The sequence below is a fragment of the Peromyscus leucopus genome, chromosome 1 (assembly GCF_004664715.2).
Source record: "Peromyscus leucopus breed LL Stock chromosome 1, UCI_PerLeu_2.1, whole genome shotgun sequence".
NCBI classification, from domain to species: Eukaryota; Metazoa; Chordata; class Mammalia; order Rodentia; family Cricetidae; genus Peromyscus; species Peromyscus leucopus.
Window position 1 is genome coordinate 78,753,974 of NC_051063.1, and position 21,564 is coordinate 78,775,537.

The window sequence follows — 21,564 nt, forward strand, 5'->3', positions numbered from 1 at the left end:
CAGTGAGATTTCTCTCTCTGTGAGGCTTCAGATGCCAGATTGAGCAGGATGAATACTAGCTATGCTCAGTGAGGCCGACCTTGTATATTGAGATCCAGACTAGCGGATACTTCGGTGTTTCTCTTTCCTGCCTGAGTGCCTTAAAGCTGGAGGATGGCCAGGCTATAAGAAGGACACCTAGGACCTGAGGCAGAGTCGATCTTGACTACCAGCTTTTGCTTGCCCTTTGACCTCTGATGAATGCCTTTGGGTTCCTTCTAGGCGCAGGTTTTGGTTTGCCGTGCACTCTCTAACACCTTGCTCCTTCCATGGCCAAATCTTCCTGAGAGTGAGCAGCAGTGGCCCCTGCGCTCCGTCAACCATGCCAGCCTCATCTCTGCTCTTTCTCGGGACTACCACAGCCTGAAGCCCAGCGCTGCCGCCCCCCAGAGCAAAGTGCCGCTGGGTGACAGTAAGTAGCTCCTCAGGTGACTTTGTTTGCTTGTAGTGCCGTGACTACTCTGCTGAGCAGCTTTAAGCTTTTCCAAATAGAAACATTTCAGAGCATGTGTCTTCGCAAGTAATACTGAGGTGTGATTATTTACATCAATGAGAAAAAAAATGAAACAATTCTAGTTCATGTGAAAAGGATCAAATTTTCTTTGAAAATAACAAATATCAAAATATTTTAAATTAAAAAAATATTTACCTTTATAGTAAGAATAATGAAACACGGGCTGGGCTGTGATGGCTCACACCTTTAATCTCAGCACTCGGGAGGCAGAGGCAGGTGGATTTCTGTGAGTTCGAGGCCATCCTGGGCTAAAGAGTGAGTTCAAGGAAAGGTGCAAAGCTACACAGAGAAATACTGTTAGATGGTGTTGCTTATAGAATAATGTCAGCAGGGATGCTTTGTGAAATATTGCAAATGGTATTAAAGAGTGTTCTTTTTGTAGTTTGCTTATGATAGGTCTTATTGTTTACCTCAGGCTGACTTGGAATTTAGATAGTCCATGCTGAGCCAGAACTTGGGATCTTCTGACTCTGCCTCCGGAGCGAGCACTGTTAATACACATCAGGTGTGCTTCACAGTAACCTGTTTTAACCACCATTTTTCTTTCTTTTTTTGAGACAGCTTTTTTAGATCTCACCACATAGACTAGGTTAGCTGACCAGTGAGCACCAAGTACCAGCCTGTCTCGAGACCTCATCACTGGGGCATGTGTGTGCCTCCGTGCTTAGCTTTAAACTGTGGGTTCTGGGGATAGAACTCAGGGTCTCATGCTTATGTAGCAATGGCACCCCCCCCTCACACCCCCAGCTCTCTAAGTGCTCTCTTTAAAAAGAATTTTGTCTTTTTCTTTAAACCATTTTGTGTATGTGATGAGTGCGTGTGCTGTGTGAGTGTGGTGTGTGTGCTCAAGTGCACACTTGTAGAGACAGGAGGCATTGAGTGCCCTCTATTACTATGTCTCGTTCCTTTAAGTCAAGGTCTCTGGACCAGAGCTCACATGTTTTCAGACAGACTAGAGGCTGGTAAGGCCCAGTGATCCCGTCTCCATCCCCTTCAGTGCAGGGTTACAGCTGCGTGTGCCACCATGCCCAGCAAGTTACGTAGCTGTGGGGGTCCAAGCTCTCTTATTCACTGGGCCATCCTTCCAGCTCCCAAAAGATTGTTTCTGGCTTTTCCAATGTCAGTTTCTGAAGTCTGGTGCTTGTTTTATCCTAAAGTATCCCTCAAGAAGAAAGGAGTTTTTAAATTCTCATTTTAGCTTCATGATGGAGAGGATATCTGTTAACCTGATTTTATCTGATGTAGTGGCTTGCACAAAGGAAGGAGTTAAGCCTTGCTTCTGCTGAATGTTGAACACACATCATGCTCAGGACTGGAAGGAATGAAGGCCACAGACTGGTGAATTTCACTCCAGTGTGAGCTCTCAGTAGGAGGGCAGGTGGATGGTTGATACACATTCCTGGCCAGAACAAGCTTTATGACCAGGACTTAACCTCAGAGCAGATAAGAGGGTGTGAGGCTGTTAGCTGGTATGGTTCCTGGCATAAGCACTGGCCTTAAAACCTGGTATATGTGGTTTCTTTGGCTTCCTCTTCTCTGGAACCTTCAAGCATATTCCATTGCCTTCATTCTTAAAGTGAGATTAATGTTTGGAAAAGGGTTCCCTTTCCTTGCTCAACTTTATATTTTGAAAACTTTAAATTTTCAGAGTAGTTGAAATAAGAATCATGCTCTGTGAGTTTGCAGTTAGCCTGGTCTACATAGTGAGTTGCAGGTCAACCAGGGCTCCATAGAGACCCTATATAAAGAACCAAAGCCCACCAAGAACCCAAGAGTAAGAACTGTGTATGATATTAGACACAATACAGGGAAGGAAAGAAAAGAGCAGTTGCGTACCTCTCTCCTTGTTTAACAGTTGCTCGCTTTGACACATAGTGTTTTCTTCCTCCAGTGTACTTCTAATAAAACCCCAGAAGTTTATACATATACATATTTAGACATTATATATATATATATATAAATAACAGGGTGTTGACGATGTCTTAGAACCAAAGACTGTTTCCACTGGCCAGCAGTGGGACAAAACATGTAACATTTGAGCCACAGTAACAAGTTTTCCCAGTGTTACCAAAATGTCTGGTTTTTCTAAAAGCTCAGGTGTGCGTTGTATTCCGCTGTTGTTTCTCTTTACCCCCTTCAGTTCAGAAATGCACCTGCCTTTGTCTCTCATGACCTTGGCATTTCTTAAGAGTCAAGACTTGGGTTTTGGTAGACTTTTCCTTAATTTTGTTGTACCTAATTATCCCTCCAAATTAGGTAGAGTGGTGTGTACTTCTTATTACATTACTTCTCTGTCATGTGATTTTCAGGCAGTGTCTGGGAAAGCTGCATCCACCAAGGCCCCCGAGAAGGGGATGCAGTTAGAAGTCTGAATGGCTGGAGCTAGACCTGCACCACTTTTTCTCATTGTCTCTTGCTTTTTGACAATAAAGTCTTTAGTGGTTTGGGGTTGTCTTATTTATTATTACTATTATATTATTTGAAGTAGAGACTCTATGACTCAGACTGTCCTGGAACTCTTGATATTCCTGCCTCTGCCTCCAATGTGCTGAGTGTACAGACATGTCCCATCTGCCTGACTTTCATGGTTTATAATGTACTATCTGTGGGAAGGCCACAGTCATACAATTACAGGGCTTTCAGTTTCTTCTCTGTTTTGGTAAATAAATGTTGATCCTTTTTAAAATTTCCTTGACAGGCCAGTTTCTTGTCTCTTGACTCCCCAATACCCTGTCCTTCATTTCTGGTACCTTGTCTGTCTTAGTTAGGTTTTTATTGCTGTGAAGAGACACCATGACCATGGCAACTCTTATAAAAAACATTTAATTGTGGTGGTGCTTACAGTTCAGAGGTTCAGTCCATCATGATGGGGAGCATGGTGGCATGCAAGCAGGCATGGTGCTAGAGAAATAGCTGAGAGTTATGCATCTTGCAGGCCATAGGAAGTTGACTGACTGTCACACTGAGTGAAGCGTAAGAAAAAGACCTCAAAGCCCACCCCACAGTGACACACTTCTAACAGAAGGTGTGGCCCAGATTAAAGGTGTGTCATCCAGCCACCTCCAACAAGGTCACACATAATGAGCTTATGGGGGCCAAATATACATCTAAACTACCACACTGTCTTTCATCTGTGGTACCTCCTTCTTTGTGGGTTTCTAGCCCTATCAAAATCCCTGAGCGTGCAGTAGTTTGTGGTGACTTCTTATCAGTAGTGTGAGTATCTTTTGATTGTTTTCTTACATCACAGTCTCCAGTCTTGAGGGATCAGCCTGTTGTGAGTCATTGGCTTCCATCCTCAGTCCCACGAGGGGATATTTCTGGCCATGTTTCAGATGAGGAAAGCAGAGCTCAGCAGCTAGTTAAACCAGAGGAACAGAACCAACTCTATACACTTCCTAAGCATGTCTTCTATCTCCCATACTCTCCTCTGACTGAAGCTTTAACACCACCCTTCCCACCCCACCCCACCCCCAGGAGCCAGTGGGCTTTGTGAGGCTCAGAACAGCCCAGAATATACTAGTTGGATAGTGGCTCTCCAAGTCTCGGTCTGGACCAGTCTATGGAGTTCATCAAGGTTGAGCCTACTAGGCTGGGGCTGAGTCACACAGTCTCCATCCGTGCAAGAGAATGGTGACAGCTTTCTCTTCGTAGACTTTGTATGCCAAGTGCCCTGCTAAAACCTTGCCTCAGACCCTCACAACAACCCAACAAAGATGGGTCTTTTGGGCCTGACTAGAATCCTACCCAGGCTATAAGCTGGCTACTGACCTTCTCTCTGCTGCAGTCAGGCAGGCCTCTCACTTTGAATGTTGGCTGGTCACTGCCACCAGTTTCCCTGTGCTGTGTAGAATCACAGTGTGAACTCACATGTCGGCTCTTGTTAGAGTTAAATATAGTGCCAGTAATATACAATATCATATATATTATCAGACTGCAGACCATTTGTCTCACCAGTCTTCTCATTAGTGTTTATTTGACCAATCATTTTTTGTGGAGAGGGTGGGCATGGGTCTCTTGGAGCTTAGGCTGGCTTCAAACTTCTACTCCTGCTTCCTGAGTGCTGGAATTATAGGTAAGTGCCAGCATACCCAGTTTTTTTTTTATGTGATGCTGAGTGTTGAACTCAGGGCCTTGTGCACGTTAGGTAAGAACTTTATCAATTGAGCTATACCCCCAGGCTGTCTGACACCTATTTGATTTGTTGCTAGTGGGTAAAGCTGGAAAAGGCATAAGCCCAAGTGTTCAGACAGGCAGACAACTTGAGTCTTGGAGGTAAAAAAGGAAGAGGAGAGACATGGTGCTTATGGGGTCATATAATGAAATAGGTGTAATCTCTACTGGTTAGCAAGACTTCCTTCTGTGTGAGTGTCTTCCTGGTGTTCCCTCTGCAAGGTTCTTCCATCCCTTGTGTATGTTCTTTCTAACTGTGCTGTGTCTCAGACAACACATAACGGCAGCTCATCTTGACTTGCAGCCAAAGTGATTATTCACCAGACACTTAGTGTCTTGGAAGACATTGTGGAGAATATCTCTGGGGAATCCACCAAGTCCCGACAGATCTGTTACCAGTCACTGCAGGAATCTGTTCAGGTCTCCCTGGCCCTCTTTCCAGCTTTTATCCATCAGTCAGGTAAGAATTGTCTCAGAGGCCTGCCTTATGGATGGATGGTGTTCACAAGGGCCAGAATACCCACTTAGAGCTGTAGAACATGCCAAGTCAGAGCAAGCCAGCCTGGACTTTGCTCAGTGAAGGGAAGCAAATAGACAAAGGCAAAGGTGTGCTGTCATTGGAGAGTCTGGAAAGGTGAGCAGAGCTGATGTGGTATTCTTAAGCCGTGGTCAGTGTTGCTGTCACTGAACAACACTGCTTGGTCACTCTGAATGTACCTGTCTGGCTCTGCTGAGAGCATTTACAGTGGACTTGTCAGTGTTAGAAAGCATGGGCTTTGTAGCTTAGATGGACTGACAGCGTCTCGTAAGCACATTATGTGTCGTAAGAACCAAAATGTCCCATGCAAGATGAGATTTGGATATGAAACCACACTAACTAGAATCAATAAATTCATTTAGTAGCCCAAGGCAGTGTGACCTGAGTGCTACATCATTATCTACTTTTAGCCACTTAACCTTGACCTACTACAGGGATGATTGGTCTTAGAGAGAAATGCCAGGGCATTCAGGTGTTGACCCAGTTGGATAATTTCTTGGATGTGAGCACAAAGTGGTTCATTTTCAGTGAGAATGCTGACCATGCTGGATGCAGGACAATACGCTGGGCTTCAAGATGAGACAACTCCATTTCCTGCTGTGAGCAATCAAGCAGCCATTCCTAGGAGCTGAGCTGTGTTCTCAGCAGGCTCTTAATCATTTTCCACTTTCCATCATTGGCTCTGATGGTATTGGGGACATTTCTTCAGTGGGACGCATTAGAGAGATGACAGTGCAGATTGTAAGGAAGATTGATGAGGCCACGGATGCGTTAGTCCCTGTGCGCGCGCATGGTGTTGACCATTGGTTTGTCCTTCATTCAGATGTGACTGATGAGATGCTGAGCTTCTTCCTCACCTTGTTTCGAGGCCTTAGAGTACAGATGGGTGTGCCTTTCACAGAGCAGATCATACAGACTTTCCTCAACATGTTTACCAGGTAACTGTACACTGCTGCCCAGGCCTTTCAGATTCCAGGAGCAAGCCTGGCTGCAAAGTGCATCGCTTGTCCTCTGGTTCCAGAAGAATCAGTTGTTGAGTTACCGGGGGCTTTCTCTTGTCCGCAGAGAACAGTTGGCTGAGAGCATCCTCCATGAAGGCAGCACTGGCTGCCGGGTGGTGGAAAAGTTCCTGAAGATCCTACAAGTGGTGGTGCAGGAGCCTGGCCAGGTGTTCAAGCCCTTCCTCCCCAGCATTATTGCGCTGTGCATGGAGCAGGTGTACCCCATCATTGCTGAGGTAGAGGGGGCAGGGAGGTCTCTGTGCTGCCTCCTTACGGGGGTGGGGGGTGGGGGTGGGGAGGGAGAGGGGGGAAGCACCTTGTGTTTAGATCTCATTTGTGAGTTCTTTCAGTACTCTCGTAAGTGATTTTTGGGGTCCCTCCTCCCTCCAAGAAAAGGACACATTGTGCACACACATACATAAAAAAAAAATAAATGAATACTTAATAAAAAGAATAAACGTCTCTGGATACTTAGGACTTTTAAATGCTCGTAGCTCATAGCCAGAGAGCTGGCTCAGCAGTTAGTGCACACTGGTCTTCCGGAGGACCTTTCTTTCTCTCCCTCTCCTGTAAATGGTCTTTTGCTAAAAGCAAGTTCTTGGTGACAATTCAAGTAGAACTTTTCGTGGTCTGGGAAAGTGACAGACACTAACTACATAGCAAGACCCAAAGGAAGTACAGATGCAGCTTGAATGTTACAGCAGTGGTTAGGGAAATAGGAGCTGATCTTGTAGCTGTCCCCACAACCTAAGTCGAGGGCACTGGGTCCTGAGACACACATGGCTGTGTAGCTGACAGTCAGAATTCTACAGCAGTGTTGGGAATGATGTGGCTTGTGTGCTCACTGGTAACTTGGACATTTGGGTTTGAGTTAGGAAATCATGCTTCAATGAGTGACCCCTACTCTCTCAGAATCCTGATGCTGGCTACAAGAAAAGGAGCCGCACCCAGGCAGCAATTAGTGCAGCCTGTTGCCTCCACGGGGAGGCCTTTAGATTTCTCGGGTTCCTAAGTGCTCTTCAAACTTGCCTCTCTTGGGTAGCAGCACTGCTTTTAGGGCATCTTGCTTTTGTTAGTCTCTCAGGTTGCTTAAAGCTAGCATGTTAGCCATGCTAACCATTTCCATCCTGGGAGAGGGATCAACCCAACCTGGAAGATAAAAAACAATCCAACTGGCTAGTTCCTGAATAGAAAAATCCCCATTTTCATTGTCTTTGCCCTTGTGTCCCTTCTTCCTAGTGTTTAAAGCTGAGTGATTCATTAGAAAGAGCCTCCTGGCACTCACCTGAATGTTGTCTCATGTGTCTCTTGAAGCACTCCTGGGTGAACTGCCCCCTCCAAGGACTCAGGGCCTTCTGCATGGGAAGTGGCAGAAGTGTGGGTAGAACATTGAATACTAGCTACTGTCTGGTGCCTCTTAGACTTCTGGGGTGGCCTACACTGGCCACGAGGCCCCCAAGCTGCATGAAAGAAAGTTTAGTGCCATGTGGCTGTCTCTACAGCGCCCATCACCTGACGTGAAGGCTGAGCTGTTTGAGCTCCTCTTCCGAACGCTCCATCACAACTGGCGGTACTTCTTCAAGTCTACTGTCCTGGCTAGCGTGCAGAGGGGCATTGCTGAGGAGCAGATGGAGAATGAACCCCAGTTCAGTGCCATCATGCAGGTAAGGTGGAGGGCTTGCCTGGGAAGGTGCAATGTGTCCTGAGAGCCTGCATCCTTGGCCCATGTCCCTTGGGTTCTTCTCAGGTATGTGGCTCACTTCTTCCAACCTGGCCCTGCAGCAAGTGTGAGGCTGACACTGAGCTCTGCCCCTGTTAGTTTCTTGGGGCTTCAATATCTTCATCTGTAAAGTGGGGTCAGCACTGCCAGTTTCACAAACTAATTGTGTGATAAACAAGACAGTGTACACCAAGTACACGACACCAGTGGTTATGTGCTCAATGTCCATTCCCTTCATTTAAGAGCAGTGTAAGGAGGAATCTGTTGGGCGTGGTGACATGTGTAGTTCCAGCCCTTGGAACACTTGAAGGCTGAGGCAGGGTGACAAGCTCTACCTGGTTCTTGCTTAGAGGATACTTGGTGAGCCAGGAGTCTCTGGAGAGCCCAGCAGTCTGCATTTGGAAAGGGCGCTCTGGCTCCAACCATGCTGCCCTGTCAGGGCTTCGGCTTAATGTGTTCTAGTGTTTGCTCTCCTAAGCTTTGTGTATGTAGACTTCTTTGACTGAGGACTGGTCTCTTATTTGGGGCTTATAAAAGTTACTTTGAAAGAGTTTCGTAGTTTGGCAGTTCCTTATAATGTTATATATGACTGAGCATATGTTCTAGCAGTCGACAGCATGTGTTCGCACAACCTGTACACAGATGCTTGTGTCTGTTTTCATGATTGCTCTAGACCCAAAACAATCCAAATATTCACTAGCTGTGAATAGGTAAACCCAGTGGTAAAGAAGTAAAGAACATACTACTACAGTGGAGATGAACGTACACTCCTCTAGGTGAAAGAAGCCAGAAGAGAGGCTCTGCCCAGCCCCTGACCCATCAGAGGGATGGAGAATCAGCAGTGGCTGCCAACACAGGAAGAGGATTGAATAAAGCTAGTGTGAGGAGACATTGCAGGACAAAGGAAATGTCTTACACCTTAATGGTGATGGTGCTCTGTTGATTCAAGTCCTGCAGTGCCAAAGAGTTTCATTCTAGCTTCAGAAAGCTTGATGTTTAGGAGTAGATCCCACTGCTGTAGCAGTAAGGACAAGATTCCTTGCACAGCCGTGCAGCCCTGGGATGGAGTAGCCACTTCCTGTAGGCTGCCAGCCTCCCTTGTCCCTGTGACTCCTTGGTACTGGAGGGGGGAGTTTTGTGTCAGGCAGGGGTGTTGTTTCAGTTTGCTCCTGAGCTATTGTAGCTTTCCCTCCTAGACATCCCGAGGCAGTTTACAGATGTGCTGGTGCTCAGCCCAACATGTGCAGTGATTGAGAGAGGACTTAAGGCCTGTGAGGTGTGGGCAGGCGCTAAGGAGCATGAGAGTCCCTATAGAGGATTGGCTGGCAGGCTGTGCTGTCTACTCAGATTGCTCAAGGATTTGACTAGTGTGGGTGTCTTGCTTCAAAGATGTGCTCTTGAAGAGATTCTAGAGCAGTGGTTCTCAATCTTCCTAACACTGTGACTCTCTAATACAGTCCTCATATTGTGGTGACCCCAACCATAAAATTATTTTCATTGATACTTCATAACTGTAATTTTGCTACTGTTATGAATTGTAATGTAGATATCTAATATGCAATCCTGTGGGGGTCATGACCCCCACACAGGTTGAGAACCACTATTCTAGTGTTTTCTTTTAGAAGGTGTCAGTGAGACCAGAATAAGAAGTGAGGCCCATGAGAAGACACAGGTGCCAAGACATGAGGGTTACATTGCCTACTGGGCAGAGCTGAGACTGGTGCCTCCCCCAGCCTCCAGTGAGGAGCTGCATAGTGTTGTTCTGACATAGGATAGAGGCCCTGGAGGATTGGGTTTCAGGGAATGTAAATGCTGCTTATTAAATAGTAGTCTTACTCCCCAGGCTTTTGGACAGTCCTTTCTTCAGCCTGACATCCACCTGTTCAAACAAAATCTCTTCTACTTGGAGACACTGAACACCAAGCAGAAATTATACCACAAAGTAAGTGCCCTTCTCTCCTGGAAGTATTCCTCCTCATCTGAGAGTTCTGGGCTGAGTCTAACTCCCTTGAGTCTGCCTGGGGAATATTTGGGGAACACACTAAACCTAGGGTGACCCCAGTCTGAGTGAGCCTCCTGGCCCATGCTCCTGCTCCTCTGCTTGCAGAAGATCTTCCGGACCACTATGCTGTTCCAGTTTGTGAATGTGCTGCTCCAGGTCCTGGTTCATAAGTCTCATGACCTCCTACAAGAGGAGATTGGCATCGCCATTTACAACATGGCTTCCGTCGACTTTGATGGCTTCTTTGCAGCCTTTCTTCCAGAGTTCCTGACCAGCTGTGATGGTGTGGATGCCAATCAGAAAAATGTGCTGGGACGAAATTTCAAGATGGATCGGGTGAGGAGAAAAGGCCAAGCTTTAAGGGAACACGTGTGGGTTCTTGAGCCTGCTGTTTGATTAGTGAGGGGCCCATCTAGGTCTTGGCATGGTTATACCATACCCTCTGGTAGGTTATCATCAATACCTAGGTAACTTGATGCTGGGGTTGGGTGTAGAGGGCACACTCTTTCTCTGGGACTTGGCTCCTGTAACTCACATGTTCATTGTCTAAGCCACGGAGGTCACAGGACCCAGCAGGCAACACATTATCTTAACTCTTTTGTCCGCATCTCCCACCCCATTAAACACACATCTCTGCCTCCTATGGGGCTTGCACTCTTGGTGGTCTACAAGACACCATACTGTCCCTCTGCCCTGACTTTCAGGCAGGCTCAAAAGATTGGTACAGCTTTGGGCCCCCAGAGATGCTTGGCTGCCCTGGACTCTTCCTGTCTCTCTTCACAACCCAGCACTGGTGCAGCTCGGACTCCTCAAAGGACCCTCATAATGTTCACCCTCTGTGCTACTGAGACCCCTAGGGGAAGCACTTGGGGGTGATGGGGCAGCTGGGGTGCTGATGACTGGATGCACTTGGAGCCATTGCTGCTCTTGGCTGTCAAGCTCTGTAGCGCCCCCTTTCTGCATCATGGGCCATAGCCCTCCCTGATCTTTGTGTGGTAGGCCATCTTCGGAACTTTGCAAATACAGTTCTTTGGTTTTTTGTTTTGTTTTTGTTTTTTGAGGCCGGGTTTCTCTTTGTAGCTTTGGCCTCAAACTCACAGAGATCCACCTGGCTCTGCCTCCAGATTACTGGGATTAAAGGCGTGCACCACCACTGCCCTGCCAAAATTAAGTTCTTTAGGAAACTTTTTCTTCTTTGGAACAAGCACTGCTCCTCTTGTCCCCTTGGATGGGGAATTGAGAACTTCTCTCTCCTGCTGTTTTGGTGCTCGTTACTTCTGTGCTGGGGCAGCAGTACATACCAGGCTCAGGTTTCTGGCCATTCTGCCTCTTCTTTTGTCATGTACTCTAGGGAAGCTTTCTTGGACTCACAGCTTTGCTTTTTGTATCTTAGAATTGTCCTTTTTGGGGAGATCTGTCTTTTTTCTCTTTCAGCCACTTGAGTAGTTTTTCCTTAGTTTTCTCTTGACCAACTCCTAATATCTCATGGTTGCTTTGCAGTGGCATCAGTATTAGTTAATGCAGTGGGTTCCAAATCTAGTTGTTTAGTAGACTCCTGGATGCATATGGAAGATGGATAGTTGGCTCCACTGAGGGAGTTTCTTTGGTGTTTAGGAGCTGCTGATTGAAAAGGTGCCGCTTGGTTGGTTTAGGCTTGCTTTGGTTTGGGTATTCTGAGATGAGGTCACTGTAGCCTTTGCTGGGCTTGATTTGTGATCCCTTCCTCCACCTCTTCTATGCAAGTGCCATCCAACCCTTCCCTCTCTGCACAGGGTCTTTCTTTGGTCTGAAACTTACTGTATAGACCACACTGGCCTCAAACTCATAGAGATCCTCCTGCCTCTGCCTCCTGAGTGCTGGGGTTCAAGGTGGACACTACCAGACCCTGTGCCCTGTGCTGTTCTTCAGGATGAAACGAGTCACACTTTCCATGTTGTCGTCTACTCAGTCACCTGCTGCCAGGCACAGTCCCTGCTTCCACGAAGTCTTTTGTTGAAGACAGGCTGCACAGTGTGTTTTGTTTTGTTTTGTTGAGCATGCTGTTCCTGGCACTTCCTGCTCTTCCAGACACCTTCTGAAGAGCAACTTAACTATTAGCTTCATTTTGTAGATGGCCTAGACTTAGTAGTTACTGAACTTGGAAGTAGAGATGGGGAACAGGATCTTAGCTGAGTGTGTGGTTGAGAGTAGGCAGCATGATTGATCTAAGAGCACTTTGAGAAAGCTCAACAGAGGCACTGGCCAAGCCAGCTCAGGCAAAACAGGCAGGGTCTTTGGTGATGGGGAGAGGTGTGAGCTGAGTTCCATCAAGGAAGAAAGTGAGAGAGAGAGAACTATCAGCTATCTGATGTGACTGAGTTTTATGGGGATCGCCTTGGTAGCTAAGGCAGGGTGCCAGATACATCTGTGACAACATTGTATATATTGTTGCCTCTCTTCACATTGGGACCTGCACAGCAGACCCCCAGTTACACCACACTAAGCAATGTGGGAAGCAGTGACCATGATAATGCTCAGGGTTCGAGCTGTGAGGGACTCCTGATTTCAGCATCTGGGTGCCTTCCCACTTGCTGTTGCTCCCAGCAGGACAGCTCTGGGGCCAGGCAGTGTGTGCTCTTCAGCTCAGATGTCATTTAACTTGTAGGGACTAGTGGAACTCATGCAGGAAGGACTCTGTGATGTGGGTCATCAAGACTGGCCTAGGGGAAGGAGAGGGCAGAGGAGCAGCCAGGCTGGTGCTGTGACTCTCCCCTCCCTCCCTCCCTCCCTCCCTCCCTGTCTAACCTGCAAGACCCTGCATTGCAGGCTGTGGTACAGGTCTGAATTGCTTACAGCAGAGCCTGGCCTGTGGAGCCCTGAAGAAGGATTTTTGCATGTGCCCTCCACCCATCCTTGTCCCTTGCCTTGGACTTGGAATCTTATTAAATGTTGGCATGGAACCAAAAGCACAAGTGTGGAGACAGCTGATGAGTTTGGTGGGTGGGTGGCCTAGACTATTAGGGGTCGGGTGGACCTTCAAGAGCCAGGCCTCAGCTTTGCCCTGCCTTTCAGGACCTGCCCTCGTTCACCCAGAATGTGCACAGGCTGGTAAATGACCTGCGTTACTACCGACTCTGCAACGACAGCCTGCCCCCTGGCACCGTGAAGCTCTAGGAGTGCCTGCTGCCACCGCCACCTACACCACCTGCACCTGTGCCACGGAAGTCTGTGACGAGCCTTGGCCACTCTGTGGATGGTCACGCCCTGAGCAAGCGGCCTGCCTTCGCCCTCTCCTGCTGCCACCAGCACAGCAGCCCCGGGGTCCATTTGACACTGGTAGAGTTTCCAGGCATTTGGAGCAAACAGAGGGTCATGTGGCCGGATGCCAGGAAGGCACCCAGAGGTTCCACAGTGTGGTCCATGCAGATCATGTGTCTATCAGACCTGAGTGCGAATCGCCAAGGACCGCTTCCAACAGTGCCACCTTCTCACCATTCCACCTCCCCTCCCTCCTGGCCGGCCGGCCAGCCCAGGAGAAATCCGACAGCAGAACTATTTCTGTCGAGCCTCCTGCCCTCCGATTGCCTTGAAGTCTCTGCTCTTTGTCAGAGATTCGTGAAGACTCGCATTTTTTTGTTCTTGTTTTCTCATCATTCCATTGTGATACTAAGAAGCTTAATGGATCAATAAAATGCTTACGTTGTTGTTATAGAAGTATTAGTTACGGAGCGTCTTTCCACCTGAGCTCCTTAAAGCCAGTATCCAGTTGGTCACCATGGGACCAACAGTGGACCTCTGTGGGGTGCTGAGGCCCTTGTTGTCTTGGGAGAACAGTGAGGGGACCCAACTGCTATGGACTTCTGGATAATGTCTTCCTCAAACTACCCAAAGAAGCATACTCAAGGCTTGGGGAGCTGTTCTCCATGGCAGTGACCCTGTGGTAGAGGCAGTCATGCATCCTGAGCCTGTCTTGCTGCCAAGCCCATAACCCTTTCTCCCGACCTTGCACCTCCAGGTGGTAAGCCCAAGCTCTGTCTCCTTCCTTCCAGAGTCGATCCCCTCTGGAGATACCCAGTCAGAGTTATCCCTCAGGGAACAGGCTTCACCTGAGGTGCTGAGAGGGCAAGGTCTGTATGGGTCAGTGTAGAAAGAGACAGCGGTGAGCCCTGGTGAGAGGAGACTGGTTTCTTGTGTGTCTGGGAGTTTGGGACCGTGCCCTGCCATCCCTGTGTGGAAACCCCTGGTCCTAAGATCAAAAAAATTTCCGTTCCTCTGGTATGAGTCAGTCAGGTTAAAATATACACCTGCCCGGGGAGATTTACTTATAAGTGAGTATTAGGTCAGAGTTTCTGAGAAATTGGGGCAGTGGTGGTTTTATAAACTGTGCTATTTTATGAATTGCTTTTTATACACTAATGTAGTATGATCATTCCTGATCAAAATTCTACAAAACATGCTTGTCACAGTAGGTGGTGCTTTATCACAGGGATTGCCATTAGTATAATTTTTTTTTAATAAAAATACTGAGTGTGTATGATGTGTGTGCATGCATATGTACCATGGTACATATGTGGAGAGAGATCAGAGGACAGCTCTGTGGAGTCATTGGTTGGCATTCATTCATTCATTCATTCATTTATTTATTTATTTAATGAGGTTGACCAGTTGGCCTTTTCAATTTGATTAACTTAGGACAGTTGTGTAGTGACTGTGATTTTCCTGTCATCTATGGGGTCTTGGGGTCGGAGCTCAGGCCATCAGTCTTGCAGCCTTTACCTCTCAGCCACCTTCACAGGCCGTCTGGAGTTTTTATTTCTGGTGACCCTGTTGTCTCTGTAACCTGCACCATGGTGCTTGTGCTGGTTCTTGATGGCTGTCAACTTGATTATAAAGGGAGAAGTGCCCAGGACATTTTCAAAACACACTGGATTATCTTAGAGGATGACCCCTCAGTATAGTGGTACCAGGCCCTAGGCTGGGTGCCCTGATGTGGTGAGAGGAGGGAGGAGGAGACAGTTAGTTCAACCATTCTCCTCTTTCGGCCTCTGTCACTATGAGGTGAACAGCTCTGCTGTGCATACCTGAAGCCATACTATTCTGCCTCACCCAGGCCCAGAGCCCCAAAGGAAGCAGGCCAAGAGCAGGAACTGTGAAGCCCTGAGGTCTTTCCTCTTTGAGCTGTTTTTCTTGGTTGTTTTCCAGAGCTATGTGAAGTGTACCTGGTGTGTTTCCATCAGGTAAGTTCTGACACAGAATTACTGGTGTCCCTTTGAGGCTTACAGTCGCTATTGCAGGACCAGCTTCTATTGGGAGGATAGAAGGTAGACTTTAGAGTTGCAGGTGTCTACATGGAAGGCTCCTGGGCCACTGCAAACCAGACTTGTGGGTCTTGGAGATTCGGAACTCCTTCTGGGGTCCTCTGTACATCTGAACACCTTCTTCTGGTGTCATCTGTGTCATGGCATGTCTGTGAGGCAGCTGACATGTATAGGACTCTGTGATGTGGGTCATCAAGACTGGCCTAGGGGAAGGAGAGGGCAGAGGAGCAGCCAGGCTGGTGCTGTGACTCTTCCCTCCCTCCCTCCCTCCCTCCCTGTCTAACCTGCAAGACCCTGCATTGCAGGCTGTGGTACAGGTCTGAATTGCTTACAGCAGAGCCTGGCCTGTGGAGCCCTGAAGAAGGATTTTTGCATGTGCCCTCCACCCATCCTTGTCCCTTGCCTTGGACTTGGAATCTTATTAAATGTTTGCATGGAACCAAAAGCACAGGTGTGGGGACAGCTGATGAGTTTGGTGGGTGGGTGGCCTAGACTATTAGGGGTCGGGTGGACCTTCAAGAGCCAGGCCTCAGCTTTGCCCTGCCTCTCAGGACCTGTGTATAGGGACAGGAGCGGAAGCATCTAGTTGGCTCTTGGGACTTTCACAGAACTCTGATAGATGACAGATTGCTCAAGGATTGTAATAGTGGTGGGAAGGGATGAGGATGGAGCAGATGTATCAAGGGCCAGGGCATGACTCATCGCAGGTAACATCTAAGTGGGTCCACAGAGTAGAATGGACCTCAGAGAGGTTGGAGAGGCAGAGGGGTGACAGCATCTTTAGGCTGAAAAGCAGGATAAAGCTGGGTAAAGATAATATGGCGAGCCAAGAAGCTTTGGTGGGGTCATGAATGAGTCTTGTTATCCCCTCTCCCAACTAGGGAGTGGTAAGTAAAGACAAACTCGGTAGTAATTCTAGGACAGTGTTGGAAGACACAAGCACATGTCTGTCTGGTCACGGGAGACGAAATCCTAGCTGGCTCGGTGTCATCCAAAGCAGACAGTGAGTCCTGCCGTCATTCCTCTGCTGCTAGAGCGTCGGGGCAGACGGAGGTGGGCCGTGTAGTGTACTGTGCATTCAGCATGTTGGTGAATGTGCTCTGGCCACTGAGGCTCACCTGACAGTGTCAGCTGCTCTGCCCTGGTCACCTTCTCCAGTGCAAGCCCCTCTCTGCCCTCTCCGAACCCTCCTTGGTGCTCCTCACTCCACTCTGTCCCCCAGCACTGTGTCCTGGGTCACTGGTGGTATTCTCACTAAGAGGAGATGGGGTGGGGGGTGGCCTGTGTTCCAAGCCCTCTGGAGCTAGGGCCTCAAACGGTTGAGTGGTGAAGACTCACCTAAATAGAGCTTTCCCACAGGAAGCAGCAGAGGGGCCTCTGACTAATCCTCGGCATAATGAGCCGGCCTTGGTGCAGCCCCTCACCTTCCCGAGCTCCTCAGGGAGGGCGCTCAAGTGCAGCTCTTCACTGAAGGAGCTCCAGCTCAAGGGCTCTTCCTGTCTTCCTGCCTCTCGGCACTTGGAACTGCCTTTAAAAGGCTTGTTAATTAATTGGCCGGGCCCCTTGGAATTGGGGAGGGGAAAGCTAACTCCAGAATCAGGTGTGGGCCCCCACGGGAGGGCCGTTCAAGTAGGGTGGGAGCTATAAAGTCAGTGATTTCAGTGATGTGGGCAGACATTTTGGAAATGGGTAGATTTTCATTTTAAAAATAAGCCTTGTTTCTATTTCTCCTGTCTTCAGTATGGAAATACGTGTTTGCAGAGAAAGGGGGACAGAGGTGAGTCTCAGGTCTTTGGCTTTGATCTGGAACTGGGTGATCTTCCTGCCTCAGCCTCCTGAGTCCTGGGGTTACAGTTGTAGGCCACCATGCCTGCTCCCGGTGGCCCTTGACACAAATACACACATCACCAAGCCTTCTGGTCTCAAAGGAGAAGAACTGAATCTTCTTCCTACCCTCCCACAGGTGTTCTTCCAGGTGGAGGACAACCACTGGGGGGCCGCTCTCCGACCCATTGTCATCTACAGCTCTCCTGTCCTCTGGCAGAGACCAGAGCTGGATACTGTTGTCATCCTTGGAGCCTGGGGTGGTGTAGCTCCCATGTTGTAAGGCTGCCAGCCCACACCGTCTCCCCTGCTTGAATCCGTGTGCACTGTGATGGGGTTGATTCCTGAACTCCGAGAGTGAGTCATGGTGACCTTGCTCCCATCTTCTGAAGGACAGAAGTGACTCAGTATGTGAGGCAAGATTTGTTCCTCATCTGTCTCCCATAGGCTTCTGTTAGGGATTCCCCAGAGGCTCCACACCCTTACCAGGAGACTGGCCCAGGGGTCAGCCTTTGGAGACGCTTGCTTCCTGGGACCCCTGCCTACAGAGCAGAGTGCTTACAGAGGAGGAAACAGAAGCCTAGGAAGGGGAGTGATGTGCCCAAGGCCACACAGGCAGTCTCTAGCTAAGCTTGAGTCCTTCTGGGCCCTCATTCTGAGTGCTGTGCTGGCATTCCCTGGTCTGTTTCTCAGCCTCCCAGTTAAGGGCCTGTTAGTCACAGATGTCAACCTTTGAGGGAGCTGGGCTGTGCCAGGATGGGACACGCCCTGCCCTTTCCTTGTCTGGCTGGAGTGCCACTGGCGGATGCTTATGCAGGCCCCCCCTGCTAATGCTGCAGGAGTTCCAGGGCTGGGCCTGGCTGAAGGAAAAACAGGAAGCAGGGAGCCCCTTTGGGCTCTAGTTTGGCCATACAGAGTTTCATCCTGTTCTTGCTGGGCCTCATCCCCTCAAGTCATGGTACCAGCACAAGGTGCCCTTGGCTTCCTAGTGCATGGCAGGGCTTCCAGTTAGCTGCTGCTGCTTTCTTTGCAGACTCGGAGAGTGATTTGTAACTGACCCAGGCAGACTGTCGTAAGGAGAGGACTTGGCACAGTGTGGGGTCCCTAGGCCTCTTCTGCAGTTTAGTTGAACTTCCCTTTTGAAGTCAGCTGTGGGCATCTGACCTTGCATTTCTTCTCTCAACCAATGGCATGGGTCATAAAAGTCAGCACTCACTCGCTACCCTCCATTTCCGGAGACCCTGGCCAGTACTAGATCGAGAACTAGGTATGGGCAGGGACAACAAATGACCCCTGGCCTCAGGAAGGAGTGATCACAGTAAGTATCCTAACATTGAGCCACACGCCCAACACAAGCCTAGTAAGATACAGTGGGCAGCCACATATGTGGCATGTGCTCACTAATGGTCACATGAAGATGTCTGGGTTCCCCCAGAAGTCCACAGCTAGAGCACTGTGCAAGTAAGGTGGGTCCCAGCACAAGGAGCAAGCAGAGCTTCCTGGGACCATATCTTGTCTTCTCTCTCCAAGTTCCAGGCCCCTCTCTGGAGATACTGAGGCACTTGGGAGCTTGGGGACACACACTGGCCTGGTTGTAAGTCAGCCTCCAGCAGATGTGAGTTCAAGTGTAGACTCAGTTGTTTTCTAGGCCCTCAGCTCTAGGAAATGGTGCTGGTGCCCCAATCCATCTCAAAGCCATTCCAAGTAGGAATGATAGCCAGGATATTCCAAATGATGCTCCACCCAGCTGTGGCCACTGTGTAGCACAATCCCAGTCTTGGTGACCTCAGGCAAGTCACTTAGGCCCAGTTATCAAATGTAAATTGGAATCAGGACAGTTCCTCTGAAGGAGGTGGGAGGTGTATTTACTTACTGGCTGCCATCATTGCTCAGTAAAATGGTCCTGTAGACTATAGCTGGTTTTGCTGTAAGCTCAGGGTGTATAACCCACAGCCAGTGGTCCATCTCTGGTCGCCCTGCATCAGTCAAGGTGACCATGGGATTCAGGAGACTCAATCTTTTTTGTTGTTGTCTTAATGTGGTGGTAGCAGTGGTTTGCTCTCTCCATTTAGGGTCAATATATCCTAAAGTATCTTCAAACTGTGTATTCAAGGATGACCTTGAATTTAGTGATCCTCCAGCGTCCACCTCCCAAGTGCTGGGATTACAGATATGTACCAACACACCTGGTTTATTCAGTGCTGAGGATGGAACCCAGCACTTAGTGCATGTGAGGCAAGCACTTTACCAACCCCAGCAGATTCTTGGCCTGGAGAGACTGGAGTTGGCCTGAGTGAGGTGGCTGACCCCAAGGCAGGTGTTAAGAGAAGCCTGCTCCAGGCTGGACCCATAGACTTATCTCTTGCCCTCCAGACTTGGCACTTGGGAGAAGATGGTTTCCTGTTCTGAAAAAGTAGCTCAGGTATGCACGGCTTCACTAGCCTGACGGCTAGGCTTCAAAGGAGCCGTGGTCACCATGGCTGTGGGGTGAGTGGATATGGCAAATGGCCTTAGTGGTGCAGGGCCAGGGGGGAAGCAAGGGAACAACATTGAGTGTCTACTAGTGGCTGCACTAGGGTGTAAACTGGAAACAGCCTCGTGGAGTTGAGGGTGCAGATCAGTGGTTGGGTTTGACCTCCAGCATCACAGAGACAATAACATAAAGCACAGCTATGGACTTGCAATTCCCACCTGGGGAGGTCAACAGGACTGCCATTCGTCTCCCCGTCATGCCATCCTTCATGGGAAACTGGACAAGAGTATGTGGCTATTGATAGTGCAGCACATCGGTGCCCAGACATACACACACACACACACACACACACACACACACACACAATCTCCATGCTATGAGAAATGGCTTGAAGTGGAGATGCAGTATGCATGTCACCAGCCTCTGAGGACACTGCCTGGGCTGATCTCAGGACGAGACATCAGGAGGTTGGTCCTTTAGCCTTGCAAACAAGATGTTGGGTTCCCCTTCCGTGGCAGCTACCTTTCCATCATATGTGATGTGAACAACTCAAGGCCCAGTCCTTCATCACTTGGTTCATTGTGACTTGAAAATGTGATGGCAACAGAAACATCTTTTTCACCTCTACCAACTGGAAGCAAGAGAGGAAGTGGGCGGGACCATGTCTGCCCAGGGACCTCCCCTGGTGTCTTGCTTCCTCCAGCTCTGCTCAACCTTCTACGTTTTCAGAAATAGGATACTGCCGTGTGAGGACCAAGTACTCCAATTATGAGCATGTAGAGGTCATGTAATGGGGCCCTTTGAATTGGTCCTTGTGTATACAACTTCAGAAGAAGGACTGGAGAGATGGCTTAGCAGTTATGAACATTGGCTGCTCTTCCAGAGGACCCAGGTTTGATTCCTAGCACCCATATGGTGGCTCACAACTGTCTGTAACTCCAGTTCAGGGGATCTGACTCCCTCTTCTGGCCTTCACAAGCACTAGGCACACAAATGATGTAGACAGATGCAGGCAAAACACCCATACATGTTAAGAATAAAAGGACTTCAGAAGAGATGCAACAGCTCCCTAACCATTGGGAGCTAGAGTGCAGCCATCCCGTCCTCTCCTGCTCCCCTGAGAGCCCCCACACCAGTGCTCTTACTGTCCCCTTGCTGTAGGGCCTTTCCTGGCCACCAGTGGGTCACCTCTATGCTTGTCTTCTTGGGTCTCAGCTCAGGGATATGCAGACAGCTCCTGTATTTCAGCCTGCATGGCTTTGGACTTCATCTGATTGGGGCAATGGAGAACGAAGAGGTGACAGACACGTGTGCAGAAGAGCTGGGATCAGGTGGGCCCTGTGCTCAGATGGAAGAGACTGACGTTAACGAATCTTGGTAGGGATTCTCTGTACTGGGGCAGTCTTGAGTTGTGGAATCCCGGAAGAGGAAAGTGCCTGTGGAGAATCTGTGGTGGGTACTTTCTGCACACAGTCGGCATTCCATACTTGCATCAGGGGAAGGCCTTCCCATTCCCATGGGTTTGAGGCACTGGGATCCTAGATGTGATGTGTTCTTGTGTTGCTACACACAGGCACTCAGGGCTTCGCCTGCTCCCCACCCCACTGCCTCCCTTCTCCATCTGTCTCTGCCTGCCTTCCCAGCGCCTGTCAGCTCCTGGCATGCTACTCTTTATTCTCAGGGGAGAGTGTGTTCGTAGGCATTTGTTGAAGTGAGCCCGGAGACAATCAACTTAAAAAGAGGACAGGTTTATTTTGGCTCCCAGCTTCAATTTTCAAGCCTGGTCACTCAGCCCTGTTGCCTTCATCTGTGGCGGCATAGACTCTTGTAGCAGAAGCCTGTCATGGTGGTTGTTTTACCTCATGTTGGCTGGGAGGCACAAAATAGGAAGAGGCTGAGGTCCCAATGTCCCCTGCAGGACATTTGCCTAATGACCTGATTTCCTCTGCTGGATACCACTCTCCCCTGGTGCCACAGGCTAGG

At 48.9% G+C, this 21,564-nt stretch overlaps 1 protein-coding gene across 2 annotated transcripts in view; it reads left to right on the forward strand.

Moving 5' to 3' along the window:
* Xpo6 (exportin 6) overlaps positions 1-13,680 on the forward strand; it is a 114,775-nt gene extending 101,095 nt beyond the window's left edge. For both annotated transcript variants that reach the window (XM_028879886.2, XM_037210782.1), the window contains 8 exons: positions 262-451; positions 5,031-5,186; positions 6,088-6,202; positions 6,330-6,501; positions 7,768-7,929; positions 9,829-9,927; positions 10,093-10,323; positions 13,039-13,680. In XM_028879886.2, coding sequence (XP_028735719.1) covers positions 262-451; positions 5,031-5,186; positions 6,088-6,202; positions 6,330-6,501; positions 7,768-7,929; positions 9,829-9,927; positions 10,093-10,323; positions 13,039-13,140 — 1,227 coding nt within the window. In that variant the 3' untranslated portion in view covers positions 13,141-13,680. The remainder of the gene's footprint in view (positions 1-261; positions 452-5,030; positions 5,187-6,087; positions 6,203-6,329; positions 6,502-7,767; positions 7,930-9,828; positions 9,928-10,092; positions 10,324-13,038) is intronic.
* The last annotated feature ends 7,884 nt before the right edge of the window (positions 13,681-21,564 follow it).